Here is a 19,595-nt window from a genome sequence, read left to right on the forward strand (position 1 = left end):
TGGGCAAGGATTCAGCCCGGTTGTTTAACTTGTAAGTACCTATACAAGATTAAAGACCCGGCTATTAAGTTTCAAATTTAGTTGATAAATTAAAAACGATTTGTATAATGGTACTGACCAAACATTGCAGTTGATGGTATCAATGGATGATGTTTTACTTGCTGTTTCTGTCTGACTGCTTTTTTGACATTGGAGTTAAATAAAATGCATTTAAAATAACAGACATAAAAAACATAACTGAATGTGTTAAGTGTTCAGCTGACAACAATAATTTTTCACCCTTTATTATGGAATGTATTTGTCTCAGTATGTGAATTTAACAAATAACTCAAAATAAATTCCCAGTTGTATAAACTGAAATCATGTGTCACCTAAAGAATTTGACAAAGTGAATTTGGTTCAGGTCTTGCTGCAGCTACCTGACTTTCAGTATTTTTTTCATGTCGTTTGACAAACTAGTGACTTAAATTGCAGAATAACATTATAATATTTAAGTTCTTTAACCTTGAGCACCAAGTGGTAGCAGTGACAAAGAAAAATGCAAATGCAGTGCTAGTTTTTGCATTTTTATATAAAATTATTCAGGTGAGTGCTATTCAGTCAATTAAAATGTTCTCATAATGTCGAAAGTAGATTAGATTTCTGTGTGACCTCAGCCTTGGACTTCTACATTGAGCCAGACTGAATGAATTCTTGATAATAAAGTGTGAAGCTGGATGAACACAGCAGGCCCAGCAGCATCTCAGGAGCACAAAAGCTGACGTTTCGGGCCTAGACCCTTCATCAGAGAGCTCCTGAGATGCTGCTGGGCTTGCTGTGTTCATCCAGCCTCACACATTTTATTATCTTGGATTCCCCAGCATCTGCAGTTCCCATTATCACTGAATGAATTCTTGCATGGGCATTCTATTGATTTTCAAATTTTCAGACGTAGAATGGATAATGCTTTCTCGAAGTCGGAAGTCGGTTTCTTGAAAATTACACCTATCACCTTATTTCAATAATTCCAGTGAGCTGTGGACTCCTGCCATACCTCCAGACTCTGCTCCCTGGTCTAGGAATCTCTGCTTTGGAACAGATGCCTCACTGGCCTTGGCTTCTGATTAAATCCTGTGAGGAAAGGAGGAGAGCAGGATAGGGGTGAGAGTGGTTCACATGGGCTGGCCACATGCAGTCCATAGTAATGCAGCAGTCCTGAGAGGAATGTTCCAACAACTCTCGGCTCCACATGAAAGTAACTAGAGCCTGTTAAGTTAGGTTGTATGTAGGTAATTCTGAGTGGTGTTTTTATTGGCAGGGCTACAAAAACAACTCGTATAGCACTTTTTAATACGTTAAAAATTTTCGAGGTGCTTCAGAAAAGTGAGGCAAAATTGGACAGCATTAGGACAAATGGACACATGATTGGTCAAAGAAGTAAGGAGCATCTTGAAGGGAGAAAGACAAGTAACGAGGCAGAGATTTTTATAAAGGATATTTCAGAGCCTGGGACTTTGGCAACTGAAGGCAAAGCCATCAGTCGTAGAGCACTTAAAATCCAAGAAGCATGAGGCCAGAATTGATGGTATTGCAGAAAGCTCAGAGAGTAGTGGTGACAGAATAGGCATTGGTTTCCTGTTTGTGATGGGTGCTTGAGATGCCTTGGCATCTACTTTTCTCAATATGGCAGCGTGCACTGTTGTTGGCCTGGAATTGTACCTTTTTGCCTCTGTTTTCCTCTGGGAATTTTGGCATAATGAGGACCAGGTTTCACCCCAGCCTGACCTGCCAAATTGTCACACTGAAGCAAACCTAAGCCCGTCTAACTACCATTCCAACATTAAGAAGCAGCACCTAGGTGGATTGGTTTGAACTGACTCAGTCTCAATCTTCTCTTGGACCCACGGGAACTCATGTGACTCTTTTGCCGTCAGTAGAACATCTCCCAAAATGATTTCAATCCAAATCTGTTTTCCCAATCCTGTCAGAGTGCCCTTCTCCATCCATTACATTGTAAATGGTGATGCAGAAGAGAGGTGCCTGATTTTGCTGCCATGGCAACACCAATCCTCAGGACCTTCTGGTGAAACATGGTGCTGAGTTTCGATATTGGAAGTGGGGTTTAGAAGTTTTCATGGAGAGGGAATACCAGGCCTGTTTGAGATAAAATCTGAAATGATGTCCAAAATTATCCGGTTTTCTCATTTAAAGTTTCAAGCGTCCACGGTATTTGCCTTTATGAGTCTCTTTTAAGAAGTAGGTAGTGTCCCTGCCTCTGACTTTGAGTTCACTCTAAGACTCGTTGACCAGGGAAGATGCATTTGAAATATGGTCAACCAGTAGAGCATCAACTTGACAATCCCTCCAACTGATGGCAGGTGGTAAGAGAGGGAGGGATGCCTGGCCAGACACATGATAGAAATAACTTAGCTGTCCCATCACTTTTTGTATTTTCAGGCTATAATCAGCATGCAAATGTGCCTGTTGCCAGAGCAAACCAGATACTCTTCTGGTGGCAGCTTGGCTGCTTTAGCTGAATGGCTGGGTTGGATCAGATTGGTTCCATCTCTATTCCAGCTGGTCTGGATGTGGAAACTGACTCTCTGTGGTGGAGATCATGGTGCTATGGGTCAGGCCTGACTTCACATGGAGAACTCGGGATGACAAAGACCTTTTTAAGGACGTTCTTTCCTTTAATTCAGCTCTGTACTCTTTGCTTTGATAACCAGTCTCTGCCAAGGCCTGTCAGAGCACACGCTTTACCAATTCTCAGCTTCAAGGTTTTACTACATTTCTCACATCTCCAGATACATCTCAATGTTGTTACAGTGATCTTACTTCACCTTAACCTCATTTTGCTCCTTGGCAACAGCGGTTTCATTCAGCAGCAGGAATTCCATCAGGGTTATGCCGTGTGTGCTACTTGATAGGAAAATGGATTTGTGTTAAATTTTGCTTGGCAACTTTGAGCATTTCATCATATGCTGCCTGGTCATGTCATGTATAATCATTTTTATTTGACGGTTAATCACATTACATTTGCTCACTCCTCCCTATAAATATTATTCTTTTCCCTTAGTGAACTAGCTCTCTCAATGCAAACAGAACAAAAATATTCCAGTCTCTGCGGAACACAGATTTCAGTATAATTTATAAATCTTGTTTTCCTTGTTCCTTGTTACCCTCTTGGATTCCCTTTGCCTTGCACCACTTTGCTTCCATCCTGTTATCTGTCAATTAACCAATCTAGCTCAAAGCATTTGCCAATTCAGTGCAGTTAATGTAAATTGAAGACAGAACACCTGAAATTAACCAAATAACTTTTCAACTTTAAATCAGTGATCTCTGCTGGTTCTTTCAGTGCTCAGGACCCTCACTGCGTTTCCCCACACCCTCCTGCCCTCCTACAGTAATGTCTGAATTTTAACATCTATTTGCTAATATCCCCTGGGTTTACTCCTAGACTGTGGTATGCAGGTGTGAAGTGTTTTGTTCACTGGGATGCTTGTAGCAGTACCTGGGAGAGCTGCTGAATTCTGGGCAAGATTTCACAAACTGAGAGTTAACTGTGCTGAGTCATTGTGCCTTCATTTCCTGCTATGTGACGTCGCCTGTACTTTCAACATCCTCTGACACAAGTTGGCCAACTGACTGACAATGGATTTCTGGGGCCAATTCTGGGGTGGGGCTAAGGGTTGGAGGGGTAGCGGTGGGACTGAATTGGAAAGGAATAAATACGGAGGTGTATAAAAGAGGCAGCTGATTCATTGCTACCTATTCTGTGCCCTCCTCCAATGTTGAATTCTCACTGTGGGAAGTAGATTATCAACAGTGTGTAGCTAACCAGTGCAATGCATTGACTGCCTGCACCCATGTGCCTTCCCCTGTATGCCCTTTTATTCCCCAATTTTTGTGCAACCCAGCACATCCTTGGCTTTTTTTTTAATCTCGAGTCCAAACCCTCCCATTGGACACTCCAAACTCAGCCCTTTGCCCTCCCTCTTTCCCTTGCTTTCTCATTTCCAGTTTGTCTGCTTCTGCACCCCTCTGGTATGATTCCCTCCTGATGAACAGCTTATCTCTTCAGTCGTTATTGTTTTTGACACCATTTGATAATCGTTCTGAAGATCTTAACTTGTGTCACCCTCAGGTTTTCACAGAATATTTTAAAGAGGTCGAGGAGGAAAGTATTCGAGATAACTTTGTTATTGTTTATGAACTTTTGGATGAGTTGATGGATTTTGGATTTCCACAAACGACCGATAGTAAGATTCTCCAAGAGTAAGTGCAGACAGATCAATTTATTTTAATCTGTTTACCCAAACTGTTGAAACTCAGCCATCTGTAATTTGTACTTTTCTTATCTTGCATTTTTCTTAGAGCCACTATGTAACAGAGTTTGGAATAATTTTATACGGCACCACATCGCAAGCTTTGCTTTGTTAATTTTGTTAGTGATTTTTTTTAGGACTAACCACGGTAGATTATAGAAACCAGCAGCATCTGAGCCCCAGGATGGACTCTTGCGAGCCCCTGCTGGTGAAGCAAGTCTGTGCAGGCTGCTTGATGCTTTGTTGTAGAGTTGGCCTGCTTACACTGAATATTCTGAGCTGAAGCGTTCTTCCAGAGATTGCAGGCAGATCCTTTATTACCTTCCTAAGAAAACTAAAGAGATCCAGGCATAGAGATGCTGTAAAATGGCATATTATGCCAGAAAAGCTGTCATTTCAGGTTAATAAATGCAAGAAAGTTGAGCTCCCTGATGCTGATTAACCAGCAGAGGTCACTAGCTTTCTCTGATGAAGGGTCTAGGCCTGAAATGTCAGCTTTTGTGCTCCTGAGATGCTGCTTGGCCTGCTGTGTTCGTCCAGCTCCACTCTTTGTTATCAGAGGTCACCAGCACTTTCTTTCCAGCCCATGTATACGCTTAAAATTTTAATTATGTAGTGGAGTATCTTGATAGGAAAGGGAAATAAATGTCATGTATTCACTTATGAAAAATATTTGAGCATCTTATTCCATTGGATACTAGAAATGTATTTTATGGATGTTAATAATTGTTTCTCGAGCCTATCAAATGCGCTCAACCATTGCAGTTCACGAACACCTGACTTTTTCAATAAACAGACATATAATTCAACTACTCCTTACTACCTGCTGCGTTCCATCTACCCATGCTTACATCTAGATTCCAATAACTGCTTTATTCCTGTCCAGGGCAATAATAATTGAAGGTGAACAATCCCAATTGTATCTGTAAGTGCTCAGAAACAAACCAGTATTGCTGTGATTAATGCTCTGTTATTCAATACTTACTTGTCAGAGATTGATGAAGGCAACACTATCATTCACCAGCACAGTCCTGGTTGAATGTAGGATTTTGAGAAATTAGATAAGTAGAAATTTTAGAAAATGGCATGATTACTTTTTCAGTATTATTCCAACCTGGCTTCAGATACACAAATGCATAGAGGTCTGTGCCCTTCATACAGATCTCTGACTTTATGTAAGGTCTGATGAGGGTAGGTTCCAGCAATACAGATCACTGTAACAACCCCTCTAACTATACTGTGGCTTTAAGTTGCAAACTGCAATTTCTGAAGAAAGAAATGCACTTACATAGGACCTTTCATGACCTCAGGATATCCAAAAGCACTTTGCAGCCAATGAAATATTTTTGAAGTGGGAATATAAGCAATGTGGCAGTTAGTTTGCTCACAGCAAGCTTCAACAAACAGTAATAGTGGTCAATAAAATCTGTTTCGGTGATGCTAGTTGAGGGATACAAATTGGCAAAGACAACAGGATGATGCCCTTGCTCTTCTGATTTGTGTCGTGTCCTGAATTTGTTTTTACATCCACCTAACAAGTTAAGTGTGCCCTCAGTTTCATTTCTCATTTAATATGCAATTCTGCAGTCAGAACTCATTCTGCACAGCCTAGATTTCTGCGCTCAGATCTCAAGACTGGGAATACATAATGTCGTAATCGTTATGATTTGGAAGAATCCACTCTTGGATTGATACAAATGGTGTTAATAAAGAATGGTTACCGTGACAAATCAATGGGTTTCTGTAGTATGAGATTATATTTCAACAAGTCATCATATAACAATTCTTTTCACTTCAATTTCGTGGACTTGAAAGGAAATAAAAAAAAGAAACAAGGCATAAATCAATGTGTGGTTCCTGAACAATTTTGTCTACTTCTACCAGCTTTAGACCATAAGACCATTAGACATAGGAGTGGAAGTAAGGCCATTCGGCCCATCGAGTCCACTCTGCCATTTAAATCATGGCCGATGGGTGTTTCAACTCCACTTCCCTGCACTCTCCCCGTAGCCCTTGATTCCTTGTGAGATCAAGAATTTATGGATCTCTACCTTGAAGACATTTAACATCCCGGCCTCCACTGCACTCCGTGGCAATGAATTCCACAAGCCCACCACTCTCTGGCTGAAGAAATGTCGTCTCATTTCAGTTTTAAATTTACCCCCTCTAATTCTAAGGCTGTGCCCTCGGGTCCTAGTCTCCCCGCCTAACAGAAACAACTTCCCAGCGTCCACCCTTTCTAAGCCATACACTTTATCTTGTAAGTTTCTATTAGGTCTCTCCTCAACCTTCTAAACTCTAATGAATACAGTCCCAGGATCCTCAGCCATTCATTGTACATTGTCAGTTTTTGTCATGAGCTGGCCAAAAGTACTAGTTCATCATTGCAGAAGTTAGCAAGCAATGCTACTGTGACCCATGTCTTTGATAGATTTATCCATCCTGGTATCACTCAGTTTTATTCTCCTAATTAACGTGGGGACTGAGTGTATCTCATTTCCAAAATTAAGGACAAGAATGTTAGCTCAACCCAAAACATTACACATACCATAGATAGGAGAGGGATAGAAGTTAAGGTACAGTTTCAAAAATCTGATATTTTATCCTGACTTGCTATAAATATACCTATATCCTGGACCTGCAGATCCTGGGGCAGTGCGGGCAAGGGAATGCTCCGGACAGCGGGGCTTGAGATGAGGCCTCCTTCCTGTGTTTCTGTCTGTCCTCTGCAGCTGCTCTCCTCAAACATCTGAACTGCTCTGTCACCGCCATAGTTTTCTTCCGCCATGCGTCCCTGTCAGAGGCCAGCTTTTGCCATTCCGTTGAGGCGATGCCGGCCTGAGACAGCTGTTGCTTCAGTTGGTCCTTGTAGCGCTTGCATGGGGCACCACGGTTTCTTTTGCTGTCACAGAGTTCCCCGAAGAACACTGTCTAGGGTATTCTGGTGTTGTCCATCCGCGATACGTGACCCAACCATCGAAGTTGCTTCAGGAGAAGGGTCGCTTCACTGCTGGGGAGCCGGGCCTTTTCCAGCACTTCATTGTTAGAGACGCGGTCTCAGGATCGATAACTGTTAATGGGGTATATTAATGGCTAACAGTGGATTGTGTGTAATAGCAGACCATTTGGTAACAAAGCCTGGTTGTGTGGGGTTTGGAGTGAGGACAGGGGAGTAGCAATACTGTATGTATGTAAGGTTAAAGTAGTCACAATACTTAGACTGACAATAGGTGGGAAGTGGTGCACCAAGGGATTCAGTGCTGGGACCACTCTTTCTCACTATTACATAATTGATTTTTGGCTTAGGAATTATGGATACAATTTCAAAATTTACAGGCCATGTATATTTGAGGAGGTGGTGTGGTATCGTTATTACAGAGGAGGCAACATCAAAAATAAGAGCACATTAATAATCTGGCAGAATGAGCAAATGATTGATAAATAAACTTGGATTCAGACATGTGTGAGGCAGTACATTTTTTTATGAAGAATAACGAGGCCACACACTCTATTTTAAAATTACTATCTAATTGTGGGGAAGCATAAGGACCTAGGGGTTCAGATACACATATTATTCATTCAATCCAGGCTAATTAGCCTTAAAAGATCATCAAAGCACTGATGTTTACTTCTGGAGGTATAGAATTGAAAAGCGAAGCGGTTATGTAATATAGTATAAACCATTGTGAAATTTACACTGTCTACAGTCAACTGCCCTTACAAAAGGGATATAGATGCACTGGAAAAGATGAAAGAAAAATGTATTGCGATCATAACCAAACGCTGAGGAAAGATTATAGAGGATAGGGCTGTTTTCTCTCAAAAAGGTAAGAGTGATGAGTGGTCTGATAGAAGTTTTTAAGAAAATGAATTATGGCCAAAAATGTAAGATGGAAAAATGTTGCAACATGTCTGCAGACCTCATTTATAGACTTAGCCTAAACCTGAAGAAAGAGCTGAATTCTGTAGGTTTGGTGGGAATGACAGTAAACCAGCATTTGTTGGAGTCAAGGAAGCCAAGCAAACATGGAGTCAGTGGGAATCGAGGGGAAAGTCTCCACAGGCTGGAATCATACTGACACTGGCTCCCTCAAACACTGGCATTCAGTGTGGTTGTGTGTATCTTTTACAAATGCATCTTCCATAACCTTAACCCTATTGCAGCAACTTTCCAACCTTCCCTTGATAGTGTGTTCTAAGTTCATGACCATTGTTCCCTCTCATTTTTTGTTGGGTCTGAGCAGTTGATTTTAAACCAGTTGACAGAACTCACAGGCTGGAAGTTGATGGAGTGTACGTGTGTACACATGCAGTTTATAGGGGATATGACACATGACCTCAACCAGACCACAAAGGTGGCAGTTTTATGGGAACACCACAGCCTATAGATTCCCCTCTCAGCCACGCACCATCCTAACTTGAAAAGATGTCCCTTTGCTATCACCAGATCAAAGTCTTGGAACTCTCTTCCTAATTGAATAAGTTTAAGGGGACAGAGAGCTTCTTAAATAATAATGGGTTGAAGAGTTAAGGGGAGTCAGCAGGAGAGTAAGGTTGAGGCCAAGCTGAGATCCACCACAATTGTACCAAATGGTGGATTAGGCTGAAGGGACTGAACTGCCTAACTCATACAGTTATGTAATAGCATCCTAGGATTTCCTATACCTCCTGGACTGTAACATCCGAAATGTTAGCTCACCACAACCGTCTCAATGCAAGCTAAGGATGGGCAATAGTGCTGGCCCTTCCAGCAACACCTATGTCTTGTGAATAATTAATAAAAAAATTAAATTCAACAGGCAAGTTAGCAGCTTTTCCCAGAAAAAGCTAGATAATGGAATTACTAAATGGAAATATGAGTTGAAATATTGAGCAGAAGTGCATTTACAAGAAATCTAGATACACAAAGCAGAAAAGAATGTAAGGATGTTTGACGGGAATAGTTGAAGAAGGTTTGCAGGAGGTTTATGTAGACGTATTGGGCTGAATGGCCTCTTCCTGTACTGTAAATGCTTTGTAACATTGGTAGGTTTCAGTTTCTGTTGTTCCTAACAGCCATGGTTTGACACAATGAATTCCATGGCCAATAATTACAGCTGAGTCACTGTATCTCATTTGGACTCATTGCATTGCTTTGTTGTATTACACTTTTAATAGCCATAGTGCAATAAAGTGTGTGTATTCAGAGAGTGAAGATGGAGATCACTGTATTCCATTCCCAGAATAAATATGGAGATTAGTGTATGCTAATTGTATAATTTGTGTGAACACTGGGAATCACTTGCATACTTCTTGGTGGAAACATACTGGAAAAATGGCTGTTGGGTTATGCTTATAAAATGTGTTTGTGCTCATAAATGCTTATAAAAGATTGATACCATTTCTACCCTTTACCATCCGATTTTCAGAAGAATACATTATCAGAATAAGTGTGAACCCCCATGAATTCCAATACCGCAATTTACAATTTTATAATCTTTTGTAATGTGTATATGATTTATAATCATCATTGAGGGAAGAATTAAAGAACAAAGAAAATTGCAGCACAGGAACAGGCCCTTTGGCCCTTCAAGCCTGCACCAACATGCTGCCCATCACAACTAAAACTCCTACCCTTCCGGGGACTGTATTCCTCTATTCCCATCCTATTCATATATTTGTCAAGAGGCCCTTTAAAAGTCTCTATCGTATCTGCTTGCACTACCTCCCCGGCAGTGTGTTCCAGGCACCCACCACCCTCTGTGTTTCAAAAAAAACTTACCTTGTACATCACCTTTTAACCTTGCCCCTCGCATCTTAAACCTGTGCCCCCTGGCAACTGACTCTTCCACCCTGGGGAAAAGCTTCTGACTGCCCAGTCTGTCCATGCCGTGCATAATCTTGTAGATCTCTATCAGGTCGCCCCCTCAATCTCCATCATTCCAGTGAGAACAATCCAAGTTTCTCCAACCTCTCCTCATAGCAAATGCAATCCATACCAAGCAACATCCTGGCAATTTTTTTTCTGTACCCTCTCCAAAGCCACCACATCCTTCTGGCAGTGTGGTGACCAGAATTGAACGCAATATTCCAAATACGACCTAACTAAGGTTCTGGATGTGAGTTTGCTCGCTGAGCTGGAATGTTAGTTTTCAGATATTTCGTCACCATTCTAGGTAACATCATCAGTGAGCCTCCGACCAAGCCAGAACCTCAACCTGAGCTACAAATCTTCTTAAAACTCGCTAATTAAGGTTCTATAAAGTGGCAACATTACCGGCCAATATTTAAACTCAGTGCCCTGGCTGATGAAGGCAAGGATGCCATTTGCCTTGTTGACTACCTTCTCCACCTGCATTGCCACTTTCAGTGACCTGTATACCCAGATCCCTCTGCCTGTCAGTACTCTTAAGGGATCTGCCATTTACTGTATATTTTCCATCTGGATTAGACCTTTCAAAATGCATTACCTCACGTTTTTCCGGATTAAACTCTATCTGCCATCTCTCTGCCCAAGTCACCTACCAATCTGTATCCAGCTGTATCCTTTGATGGTCCTGATCACTATCCACAATTCCAACAAACTTTGTGCCATCAGCAAACTTACTAATCCTTTATATTAACTGATAATATTTGCATTAACCTGGCGAAATTTTCTTCAAGAATGAAGCACTACATCTAACAGTGTCTTAAGACAGCTGAGCGACCTCAATACTGAATAATGACAATTGAGGCATAATCTCATGCCCTGTTTATTTCTACATGCCTAAAGAATGTTACTGCATAGAATTAATTGGGTTTTGTAAACTGACTCAAACAATAATCATGCACAGCGAAGCTGGGGTTTGTGGACTGGATTTTATGGGCACTTGCTGGGAATTTTTTCAGTGGGGTAGGGGTAGATGTGGGTAGATTATGATTGTAAAAGATGATGGCCGGCCAGTCAAGAACCTAAATTTTCCTCCATTGTCTTAATATGCTGGGTAGGGGCCAGAGTCAAGGACACTCCCTTGCAGTTCCAGCACTGCCCACTTCTCTCTTCTGGGATGGCAAGAGCTTCCTGATCAATCAGATCTGAGAGCAGCTGTTGCGGGTGGGATTTCCTTCCTCTGCGGAGCATACATCCCACCCTCAGTATAATATTGCCATGGTAGCTGCTTTTATAAAAGTCTGTCAGTTTGTATTTGACTTCACCTCAAGGCATGGGAAGGTATAGCCTTAAAGTACCATCTAATGAGTAGTGGAACAGGAAGGTAGCGGTCCAGCAAATATGGTTAAATAGATGTCCCTTCTTTAAAACCATTCATGTATAAGAAGAATTATGATCTGGATGGTTACATTTCAAAGATTTGCAGGAACTCTTGGTGTTAGTAATATCTCAGAGATGGCTTTTTGGACAAGTCTCCATATTGTCTTCAGTAGGTGGCCCAGACATATTCCACAGGGTAATATACCATGTAGACATAGAGGCAAATGCACCTAGATATCAATTGATAAATGCTTTTTTTTGTTCTTTAGATTACTCCACATTTTATGACGTATTTATTGTGGATCTTCTTTCTGTGGTTCCTCCTTTTACCTATCTATCCTCTCTGACCCACCTGTCCAATCTATTCTATCTGCCGTATGTGTCCTCTCTACCTATCCGTTGTAGAACCATAGGATGGTTATTGGATGGAAGAAGGCTTGTTGGAGAAATAATTCACCAAGAGCTGCTCTTCTACTTTCTCGCCATAACTTTTCCCATTCTTCATATATTTGGATAATATTCTAACCTCCTCTTGAGTGTTTCGGGTGAACTTGCCTTCAGCACACTCTCATGCAGTGCATTTCCAGCCCTAATCATTGGCTACATAAAAAGGTTTTCCTTATTTATCCATTGCTTCTTTTATCTTAAAGCTGTGTCTTCTGATCCTCTCTCCTTCCACTAATGGGAACAGTTTCTCCTTGTCAGAACCCCTCATGACATTGAAAATTTCTATCAAATCTCCTCTTGATCTTTTCTTATGCAATGAGAACAGTCCCAACTTCACCAACTGAAGTTTCTCATCCCTAGAATGATTCTTGTATATTTTTTGGCATCCTCTGTAAGCCTTAACTTCCTATACTTTTTACTTGCCTTATCTATCTTTTCATTGTGCTCTTTCTGTGTTTGAAAAGCCATCTCTGAGATATTACTAACACCAAGAGTTCCTGCAAATCTTTGAAATGTAACCATCCAGATCATAATTCTGCTTATACATGAATTGTTTTAAAGAAGGGACATCTAATTGATTGTAACATGGTCAGCCAGGTGGACCTCATAGAATGAGTTCCCTGATTCGGACTATTCATCAGGTCCAATCTGGGAGCCCTGGCTGAAAGGTAAGGACAGGAGTGTCAGACATCTTGTTCACTCTGATAGCTGGCTCTGAGGGAGCTGGACCAGTGTCAAGGACTCTCCACATGTAAATAAATGGGGACTTGCTGAAGGGATACTGGCCTTTGTGGACTGTCATTCTACTGTCTATCTCTGCAACATTTTCCTGCCTTTTTCCCATAACCTTGGTTTCCCTTACTGAATAAAAGTCTGCCTTTACCTGGCCTGTACTCATTTGAATTTAGAAGAATGAGAAGCAATTTTCATTGTGATATTTATGATTCTTCAGGGACTGAGAGATATTTCCCTGTATGGGAGAGTCTAGGACCAGAGGATGTATTCTCAGAATTATGGAGTGCCAATTTAAGACTGAGATGAGGAGGAATTTCTTTCCTGAGAGGGTTGAGTGTCTTTGGACTGCCTTGCCACAGAGAGCTGTGGTGCTAGGGTCCTCATGTATATCTAAGGCTGAGATAGGTAGATTCTTGATCGATAAGGAAATCAAGGGTTATGGCGAAAGGGCAGGAAAGTGGATGTGAGCAGTGTCAGATCAGCTATGATCCTGTTGAACGGCAGGACAGGCTCAAGGACCAAATGATCTCCTCCTATTCTTATTTCTTATGGTCTTTATGAGCAAATCTTATGGCTGTGCGCTGAAAGGTCTTGTTCTGTGCTGTAGATCTGTATAAGCATTCCCACAATGCGCACATTGCTCACAATGCATTTATTACCCATTTTTAGTTACTCTGAGGAGGCGATAATGTGTTCCTCTTTGAAATGCTGTAACTGTATCAAGTTGATGTAACTGAATGGTTTGCGTGGCCATGTTGATGTGGAATGGAGTCACGTCAAAGTTGGGTAAGAGCAGTGAATTTCTTTTTCTCCAGGATAGTTGTGACCACTGGATTTTTTTTATGGGAACCCAACAACGTCATGTTCAGCATTAATTTCATTATCTTAATTCTCCAACTGCCATGCCTGTGCTTTTGAACTCCCTTGCTGTGGGTTAATAGTTCAGTAAGGCAAATGCTACAGCCCATATGACACCCATGGCACATGTTGAAAGGTTACGTTTGTCTGTTGTATTACTAAACCATGCCAAGATAGATGGCTGAAATAAATCTTCTTTGTACTTTGGCAGAGTTTCACTGTTTGTTTAATGGATTCTACTTTTAACCCATGATTTTCAGGTACATCATCCAGCAGGGACACAAGCTGGAAATTGGGGCACCCCGTCCCCCTGCCACGCTCACAAATGCAGTGTCCTGGAGATCAGAGGGTATCAAATACCGAAAGAATGAAGTATTCATTGATTTGATTGAATCTGTCAATTTACTGGTGAGCAGTGGTGACTACAGTTATGGCATCTTGTGAGCTATCTCAGTCTTAATTGAGCATTGCACAGAGAGAGAATACACAACTAGAATAGCCTGTATAATAAGTAGTATCCTTTTCAAGTGAAGCATTGTTTATGTGGTAATACTGTTCTTTTTTTCTGAAAAGCTCCGAAATGACATTGCCTCAAAATCAATTAGAAATTATTGGTAGCTGAATGTATGCTCTGAACCTAAGCATAGACTGGAAAGCAAGAAGGTTATGATGAGCCTTTGGAAAACACTGGCTTGTCCTTAACTGGAATATTGTATCCGATTCTTGGCACCACACTACAGGAAGAATAGGTAGAAAAGGATGAACAAAAGATTTACGAGACTGTTGACAGGAAACAGTGACAGGACAGATTAGAAAAGTCAAGACTGTTCTCTCAAGAGATGGGTGAGCTGGGATTAGTACAAGTTTTCAAAATCCTCGGGCTCAGGACAGAGTAGATGGGGAGAAACTGATGCTATTCTTAGAAGGGCTGCAAATCAGAGAACCCCGATACAGGATAATTAACAAAAAGAGTGACATGAAGAATAACTTTTATACTCAAAAAGTGCTTACGATTGAAAATGCACTGCATGTTTGTGTGAGATGGAGGCACATTCAGTTGTGGCATAGACATGACAAGCCAAATAGTGCTCTCTTTGCCTCCTTGTGCTCTCTGAATCTACAAATGTGTCAGGAAAAAGTGTCTTTTGTAAGCTGATAGAAGTTGAATATTGGGTTATTAAAGAACTTCCCCTTCTTTCCAAGTAGCAAAAGTGGAAAACTGCTACAAGCTAAGCTAAATATTTACCAAGAAAAATTTGATTGAGGAATGTTGCAAACAGCAATGTGCAATTACATGTCATTGGATTCAGTGACATTAGTCAGTTATGATCCCCATATAAAGAGAAACATGAAATTCCTGTTACCTGCTGAAAAAGTAGAGGTTCCATGTTTTAAACAAATGATGTTACTATCCAAGAGGAAAAAAAATCCTAATGAAACACTACCATGGGTTACCACCCACACTGTAGATTTTAGTAAAACCACAGCCCTTTATGTTTTAAAATTAAACTCAACTGAAACTTTCCATTTTCACTTTGGGCTATCCACTGTACTGACCCTTTCACTTCTCCCATTCGATAATTCCATTTGCTTCTCCTGAATAATTCACCTTTATGGCAACTGAGTTAAATTTTTTTCACATTCATTCAGGGGTTGTGAGCATCGGTGACTTCTGGCCATTAATAGTCACAGTTGAGAAGGTGGTATTGAGCTGTGATGTTGAGATGTCCGATAGATATTTACATACATGTTTTTGTTAGCTTCAAAACCAAACTGCTTGATCCTGAGGTATGCATGAATAATTTAAATTTCAGGAGAAATCGGGGAAATACTCCTCTGACCCACTAATTACAGTTCCCTAGCTAAATAAAGATGTATTATTTTATGGCTTCATTAGCCTTCTAACTTTGAGCTCAAATATACACTAGGAAACCTTTGAAGTGACACTGCTTCGGGTATGGCAATCTGCAAGTAGTGCAGTGCCATAGGAATCAGTGCTGGGGCCACAATTATTTAAAACATATTAATAACTTGGATGAGGAAAGTGAATGTACAATAATCAAGTTTACAGATGACAGAAAAGTAAGTGGGCAGGCAAGTGGTGAGGATGAATTAAAGAGTCTGCTAAGGGTTAAACAAGTGGACAAAAACTTGGCAGATGGAATATAATATTGGAAAATGTGAGGCTGTGCACTTTGGCAGGAAGAATAAAGCAGCTGAATATTATTTGAATGGAGACAGACTGCAGAAAGTCACAGTACAGAGTGATTTGGAAGACCTCCAGCATAAATCAAAAAACAATGCAAGCACCTAAATTTAGCAGGTAATAGGGCAGGCAAGCAGAATTTTGGCCTCTATTTTGGAGAGAACAGAGTATAAAAATGGGGACCAAAAGAACTACAGATATTATAAATCAAAAACTAAAACAAAAATTGCTGGAAATACTCTGCAGGTCTGGCAGTATCCACGAAGAGAAATCAAAGTTAACATTTAAGGGAGATTGTTATAACAATACAAGGCACTAAACAGACCACAACTGGAATATTGAACGATTTTGGGCCTCTGATCAAACTTTTTTTTTTCCTTTATTCATTCATGGGATGAGGGTGTCATTGGCTTGACGGCATTTTTGCCCATCCCTAATTGGTCAGAGGGCAGTTAAGAGTCAACCACATTACCGTGGTTCTGGAGTCACATATAGGCCAGACCAGGTGAGGAAGGCACTTTCCTTCCCTAAAGGATATTAGTGAACAAGATGGGGTTTTTCCTGACAATTGACCTTAATTCCAGATATTTATTAAATTCAAATCCCACCATCTGCTGTGGCAGGATTCGAACCCAGGTTCCAGGGTCATTATCTGGATCTTGGATTTACAGTCCAGTGATAATAGTACTAGGCCATCACCTCTCCATATTGGCACGTGAGGCAGTCACTGGGTTGCTGCCGGGTATGGAGGGATGGACTTATGAGAGGCTGAATGGATTGAGCCTGTACCCATTGCAATTCAGGAGAATAAGAAACAGCTCATTGAAACATACAAGGTTCTTGGGGGTGGACAGGGTAGATGTAGAAATGTTGTTTCTCCCTGTGGTATAGTTAGAGCCAGAAGGCATGACTTTGGAATAAGGGGCTGCCTGTGTAAGACAGACCTGAGGATATATTTCTTCTGAGTGTAATGAATCTGTGGAGTTCTTTTAACACATAGGGTTGAAGAGGCTGGGTTATATATGTTCAAGGGTGAGAAACACAGATTTTTATTCAGTATGGGAGAAAGGCAGCAAAGCGTTGCAGAGGATTATGAGTTCAGCCATGATCTCATTGAATGGTGGAGCAGATTCGATGGGCTGAATGGCCTATTTCTGTTGAGGTCTTACAACCCTAGCTATTTCTAACTTCCAGAAATTTATAAACCTCACTTTTATTTCAATTTTTCCCAAAATTATTTCTAAAATATTGGTATAAACTGTGAACTACATGGTTATGATAGTTCCTTCTATAATCTTGGAGTCTTATTTAGAATCCTAGAAAAGTTTTCTTTACAAGATGGTAATGTCGTTGAATAGCTAGCATTTCTTATCCATCCATGACTGCTCTTGAGAATGCAGTGGTGAACAGCCTTCTTGAATTGTTGTGCATGGTGTAGGTACATCCACAATGCGATAAGGAGTGTTCCAGAATTTTGACTCAGTGGGAGTGAGATAATTCCGCATATCTGTGAAGGAACAGCAATATAGTTACAGGTCAGGATGGTGTATGGCTTGGGGAGGAACTTGCAAGTGATAGTGTTTCTTTGCGCCTGCTGCTGTTGCTCTAGGTGATAGAGACTATGAGCTTGGAAGATGCTGTTGAATGAGACTTCATGACTTTTTAACTGTGCATCTTGTACATGGTACACACTGTTGTCACCGTGATTTGGTGGTGAAAGATAATGTTGAAGGTGGTGGTGGGAATGCTTATCAAGTGGATGTGTGGTTCAGGAAGGAAGTGTGTATCATATTTAGCATTCGCATGCCAGCCCTTTGGTGAGAATTGTCCAAATAGCCCCACTATAAAGCTCTTTTCCCCAAACAATGATTTGTTTTCCTTTTCAAGTAGTTGCCCAATTCTCTTGATTAAAATTTACTGTAGAATCTGCTTCCACCATCTTAGACACAGTGCATTCCAGACATATCAAACTGCTGCATAAACAAAACCTCTGCTGCTTGTGCAAACTTTTTCCATTTAATTACCCTATTCAAACATTTCTTCGGATTCAAGACAAGTCAAATTCTATGACAGCTGACTCACATTGCCCTACATCTAGTTGTATATTACTTGAATGTGCAATGAGTGATATGGGCCAGAGGGTCATGTCCTTCCCACTCAAATGGGGAAGACTATCGACTCAATGACGAGGTACCTAATATAAAAGTTAAAATGTAATGGTGAATCTATATAAAACCTTGTAGATGTAAAAACAATTGCAGTTTTAGATTTCATACAGTAGGAAGCATTTTAACGTGACAGAGGACGTAGTCTTTAGATTCACCAGGATGCTGTGAGGTATGAGGAAATACAATTTAAAAAAAACATGTTGGCCATGGAGCGGGAACTGGAACAGACCAGTTAATCTAATTGAAGGGTACTTTGGTTGTGTAGCACTCCTAATCTAGCATAAAAGGTTTAGTGTGTGTGGCTATGTATGCCTGCTGTAAACCTGAGAGAGTGTAGGTGTTAGTAAGTATGAACAATGATCCTGATTTTTCACGTGATGACTGATCATATTCTCTTTCTCCAGGTGAGTGCGAATGGCAGTGTCCTGAAAAGCGAGATTATTGGAAATGTAAAGCTGAAGGTCATTCTATCAGGAATGCCTGAACTACGACTCGGTCTTAATGATAAGGTTCTTTTTGAGATCTCTGGGCGTAAGTAATTTTTAAAAATTCATTCATGAGTCAAGGTGTCGCTGGCTAGGCAGCATTTATTCCCATCCCTAATTGCCCAGTCAGCAGTTCAGAGTCAACCGCATTGCTGTGGGTGTGGAGTCACATGTAGCCAGACCAGGTAAGGATGGCAGTTTCCTTCCCTAAAGGACATTAGTGAACCAGATGGGTTTTTCCAACAATCAACAATAGATTCACTGTCAGACATTTTAAAGAATTTTAAGTGATTCTTGGATAGGCCCATGGAGGATAGTAAAATGTAAGGTATACAGGGTAGTTTGATCTTAGTAGGATAATAGGTTGACACAACATCATGGACAAAAGGGCCTGTACTGTACTATGTTCTATGTTCATGAGATTCTTAATTCCAGGTATTTTTATTGAATTCAAATACCACCATCTGCCATGGTGGAATTTGAACCAAGGTCCCCAGAACGTTCTCTGGGAGGCTCTGGATTTACAGTCCAGTGATAATACTACTAGGCCATTGTCTCCCTGATATAGAAGGATTATCAGTCATTTTTAAGCCATCAATTTTAAGACTAGCTCTGCCTGTAAGGTATAAAATTCTCACGACTGATTGAATGATGCCTCTTAAACAGAGAACTATCTACAGCACTGTAGGTGACCATTCAGCCCATCGTGTCTGTACTCTCTTTCCCAGTAACAGGATGACTAGTATGGAAAATGGAAGTGTTTCATCAGGGATGCCTTTCTCGGGGTCAGGGTTAAGTGATGGTGGGCCATATAGAGGGAGCTTTTATTTTGTCATGCCAACTATAGCTGTACCTGACCAAAGGGTATTTGATGCTGGCACAAGAAACAGAAGGACAAACAATGCTCATTCCACATTGGTGGCATTTGCTTTGAGCCTAAGTTCACTTCTTGATTAATGTAAAATTCAGATTATATCAAATGTTGGTACCATTTGCAAATATGAATGTGGTTCTGGCTACAGTCTGGTGAGAAATACAAACATTGCATGGCATCTCCTTTCTTTTGATGGTCAGTTGGCTGGACAGCTGGTTTGCAGTATAAGGTGATGGCAACAATGTAGGCACAATTCCTGCACCAACTGGGTTACTATGAAGTTC

At 40.8% G+C, this 19,595-nt stretch overlaps 1 protein-coding gene across 2 annotated transcripts in view; it reads left to right on the plus strand.

The window, feature by feature from the left end:
• Positions 1–19,595, plus strand: part of LOC125456573 (AP-1 complex subunit mu-1-like) — a 52,054-nt gene that overhangs the window by 19,450 nt on the left and 13,009 nt on the right. The window contains exons 3-6 of one of the 2 annotated variants that reach the window (XM_048539816.2): positions 518–585; positions 4,130–4,260; positions 13,839–13,986; positions 18,357–18,483. In XM_048539816.2, coding sequence (XP_048395773.1) covers positions 518–585; positions 4,130–4,260; positions 13,839–13,986; positions 18,357–18,483 — 474 coding nt within the window. The remainder of the gene's footprint in view (positions 1–517; positions 586–4,129; positions 4,261–13,838; positions 13,987–18,356; positions 18,484–19,595) is intronic. The other variant, XM_048539817.2, reaches the window with a different exon arrangement.

This window comes from Stegostoma tigrinum, chromosome 8 (genome assembly GCF_030684315.1).
Source record: "Stegostoma tigrinum isolate sSteTig4 chromosome 8, sSteTig4.hap1, whole genome shotgun sequence".
NCBI classification, from domain to species: domain Eukaryota; kingdom Metazoa; phylum Chordata; class Chondrichthyes; order Orectolobiformes; family Stegostomatidae; genus Stegostoma; species Stegostoma tigrinum.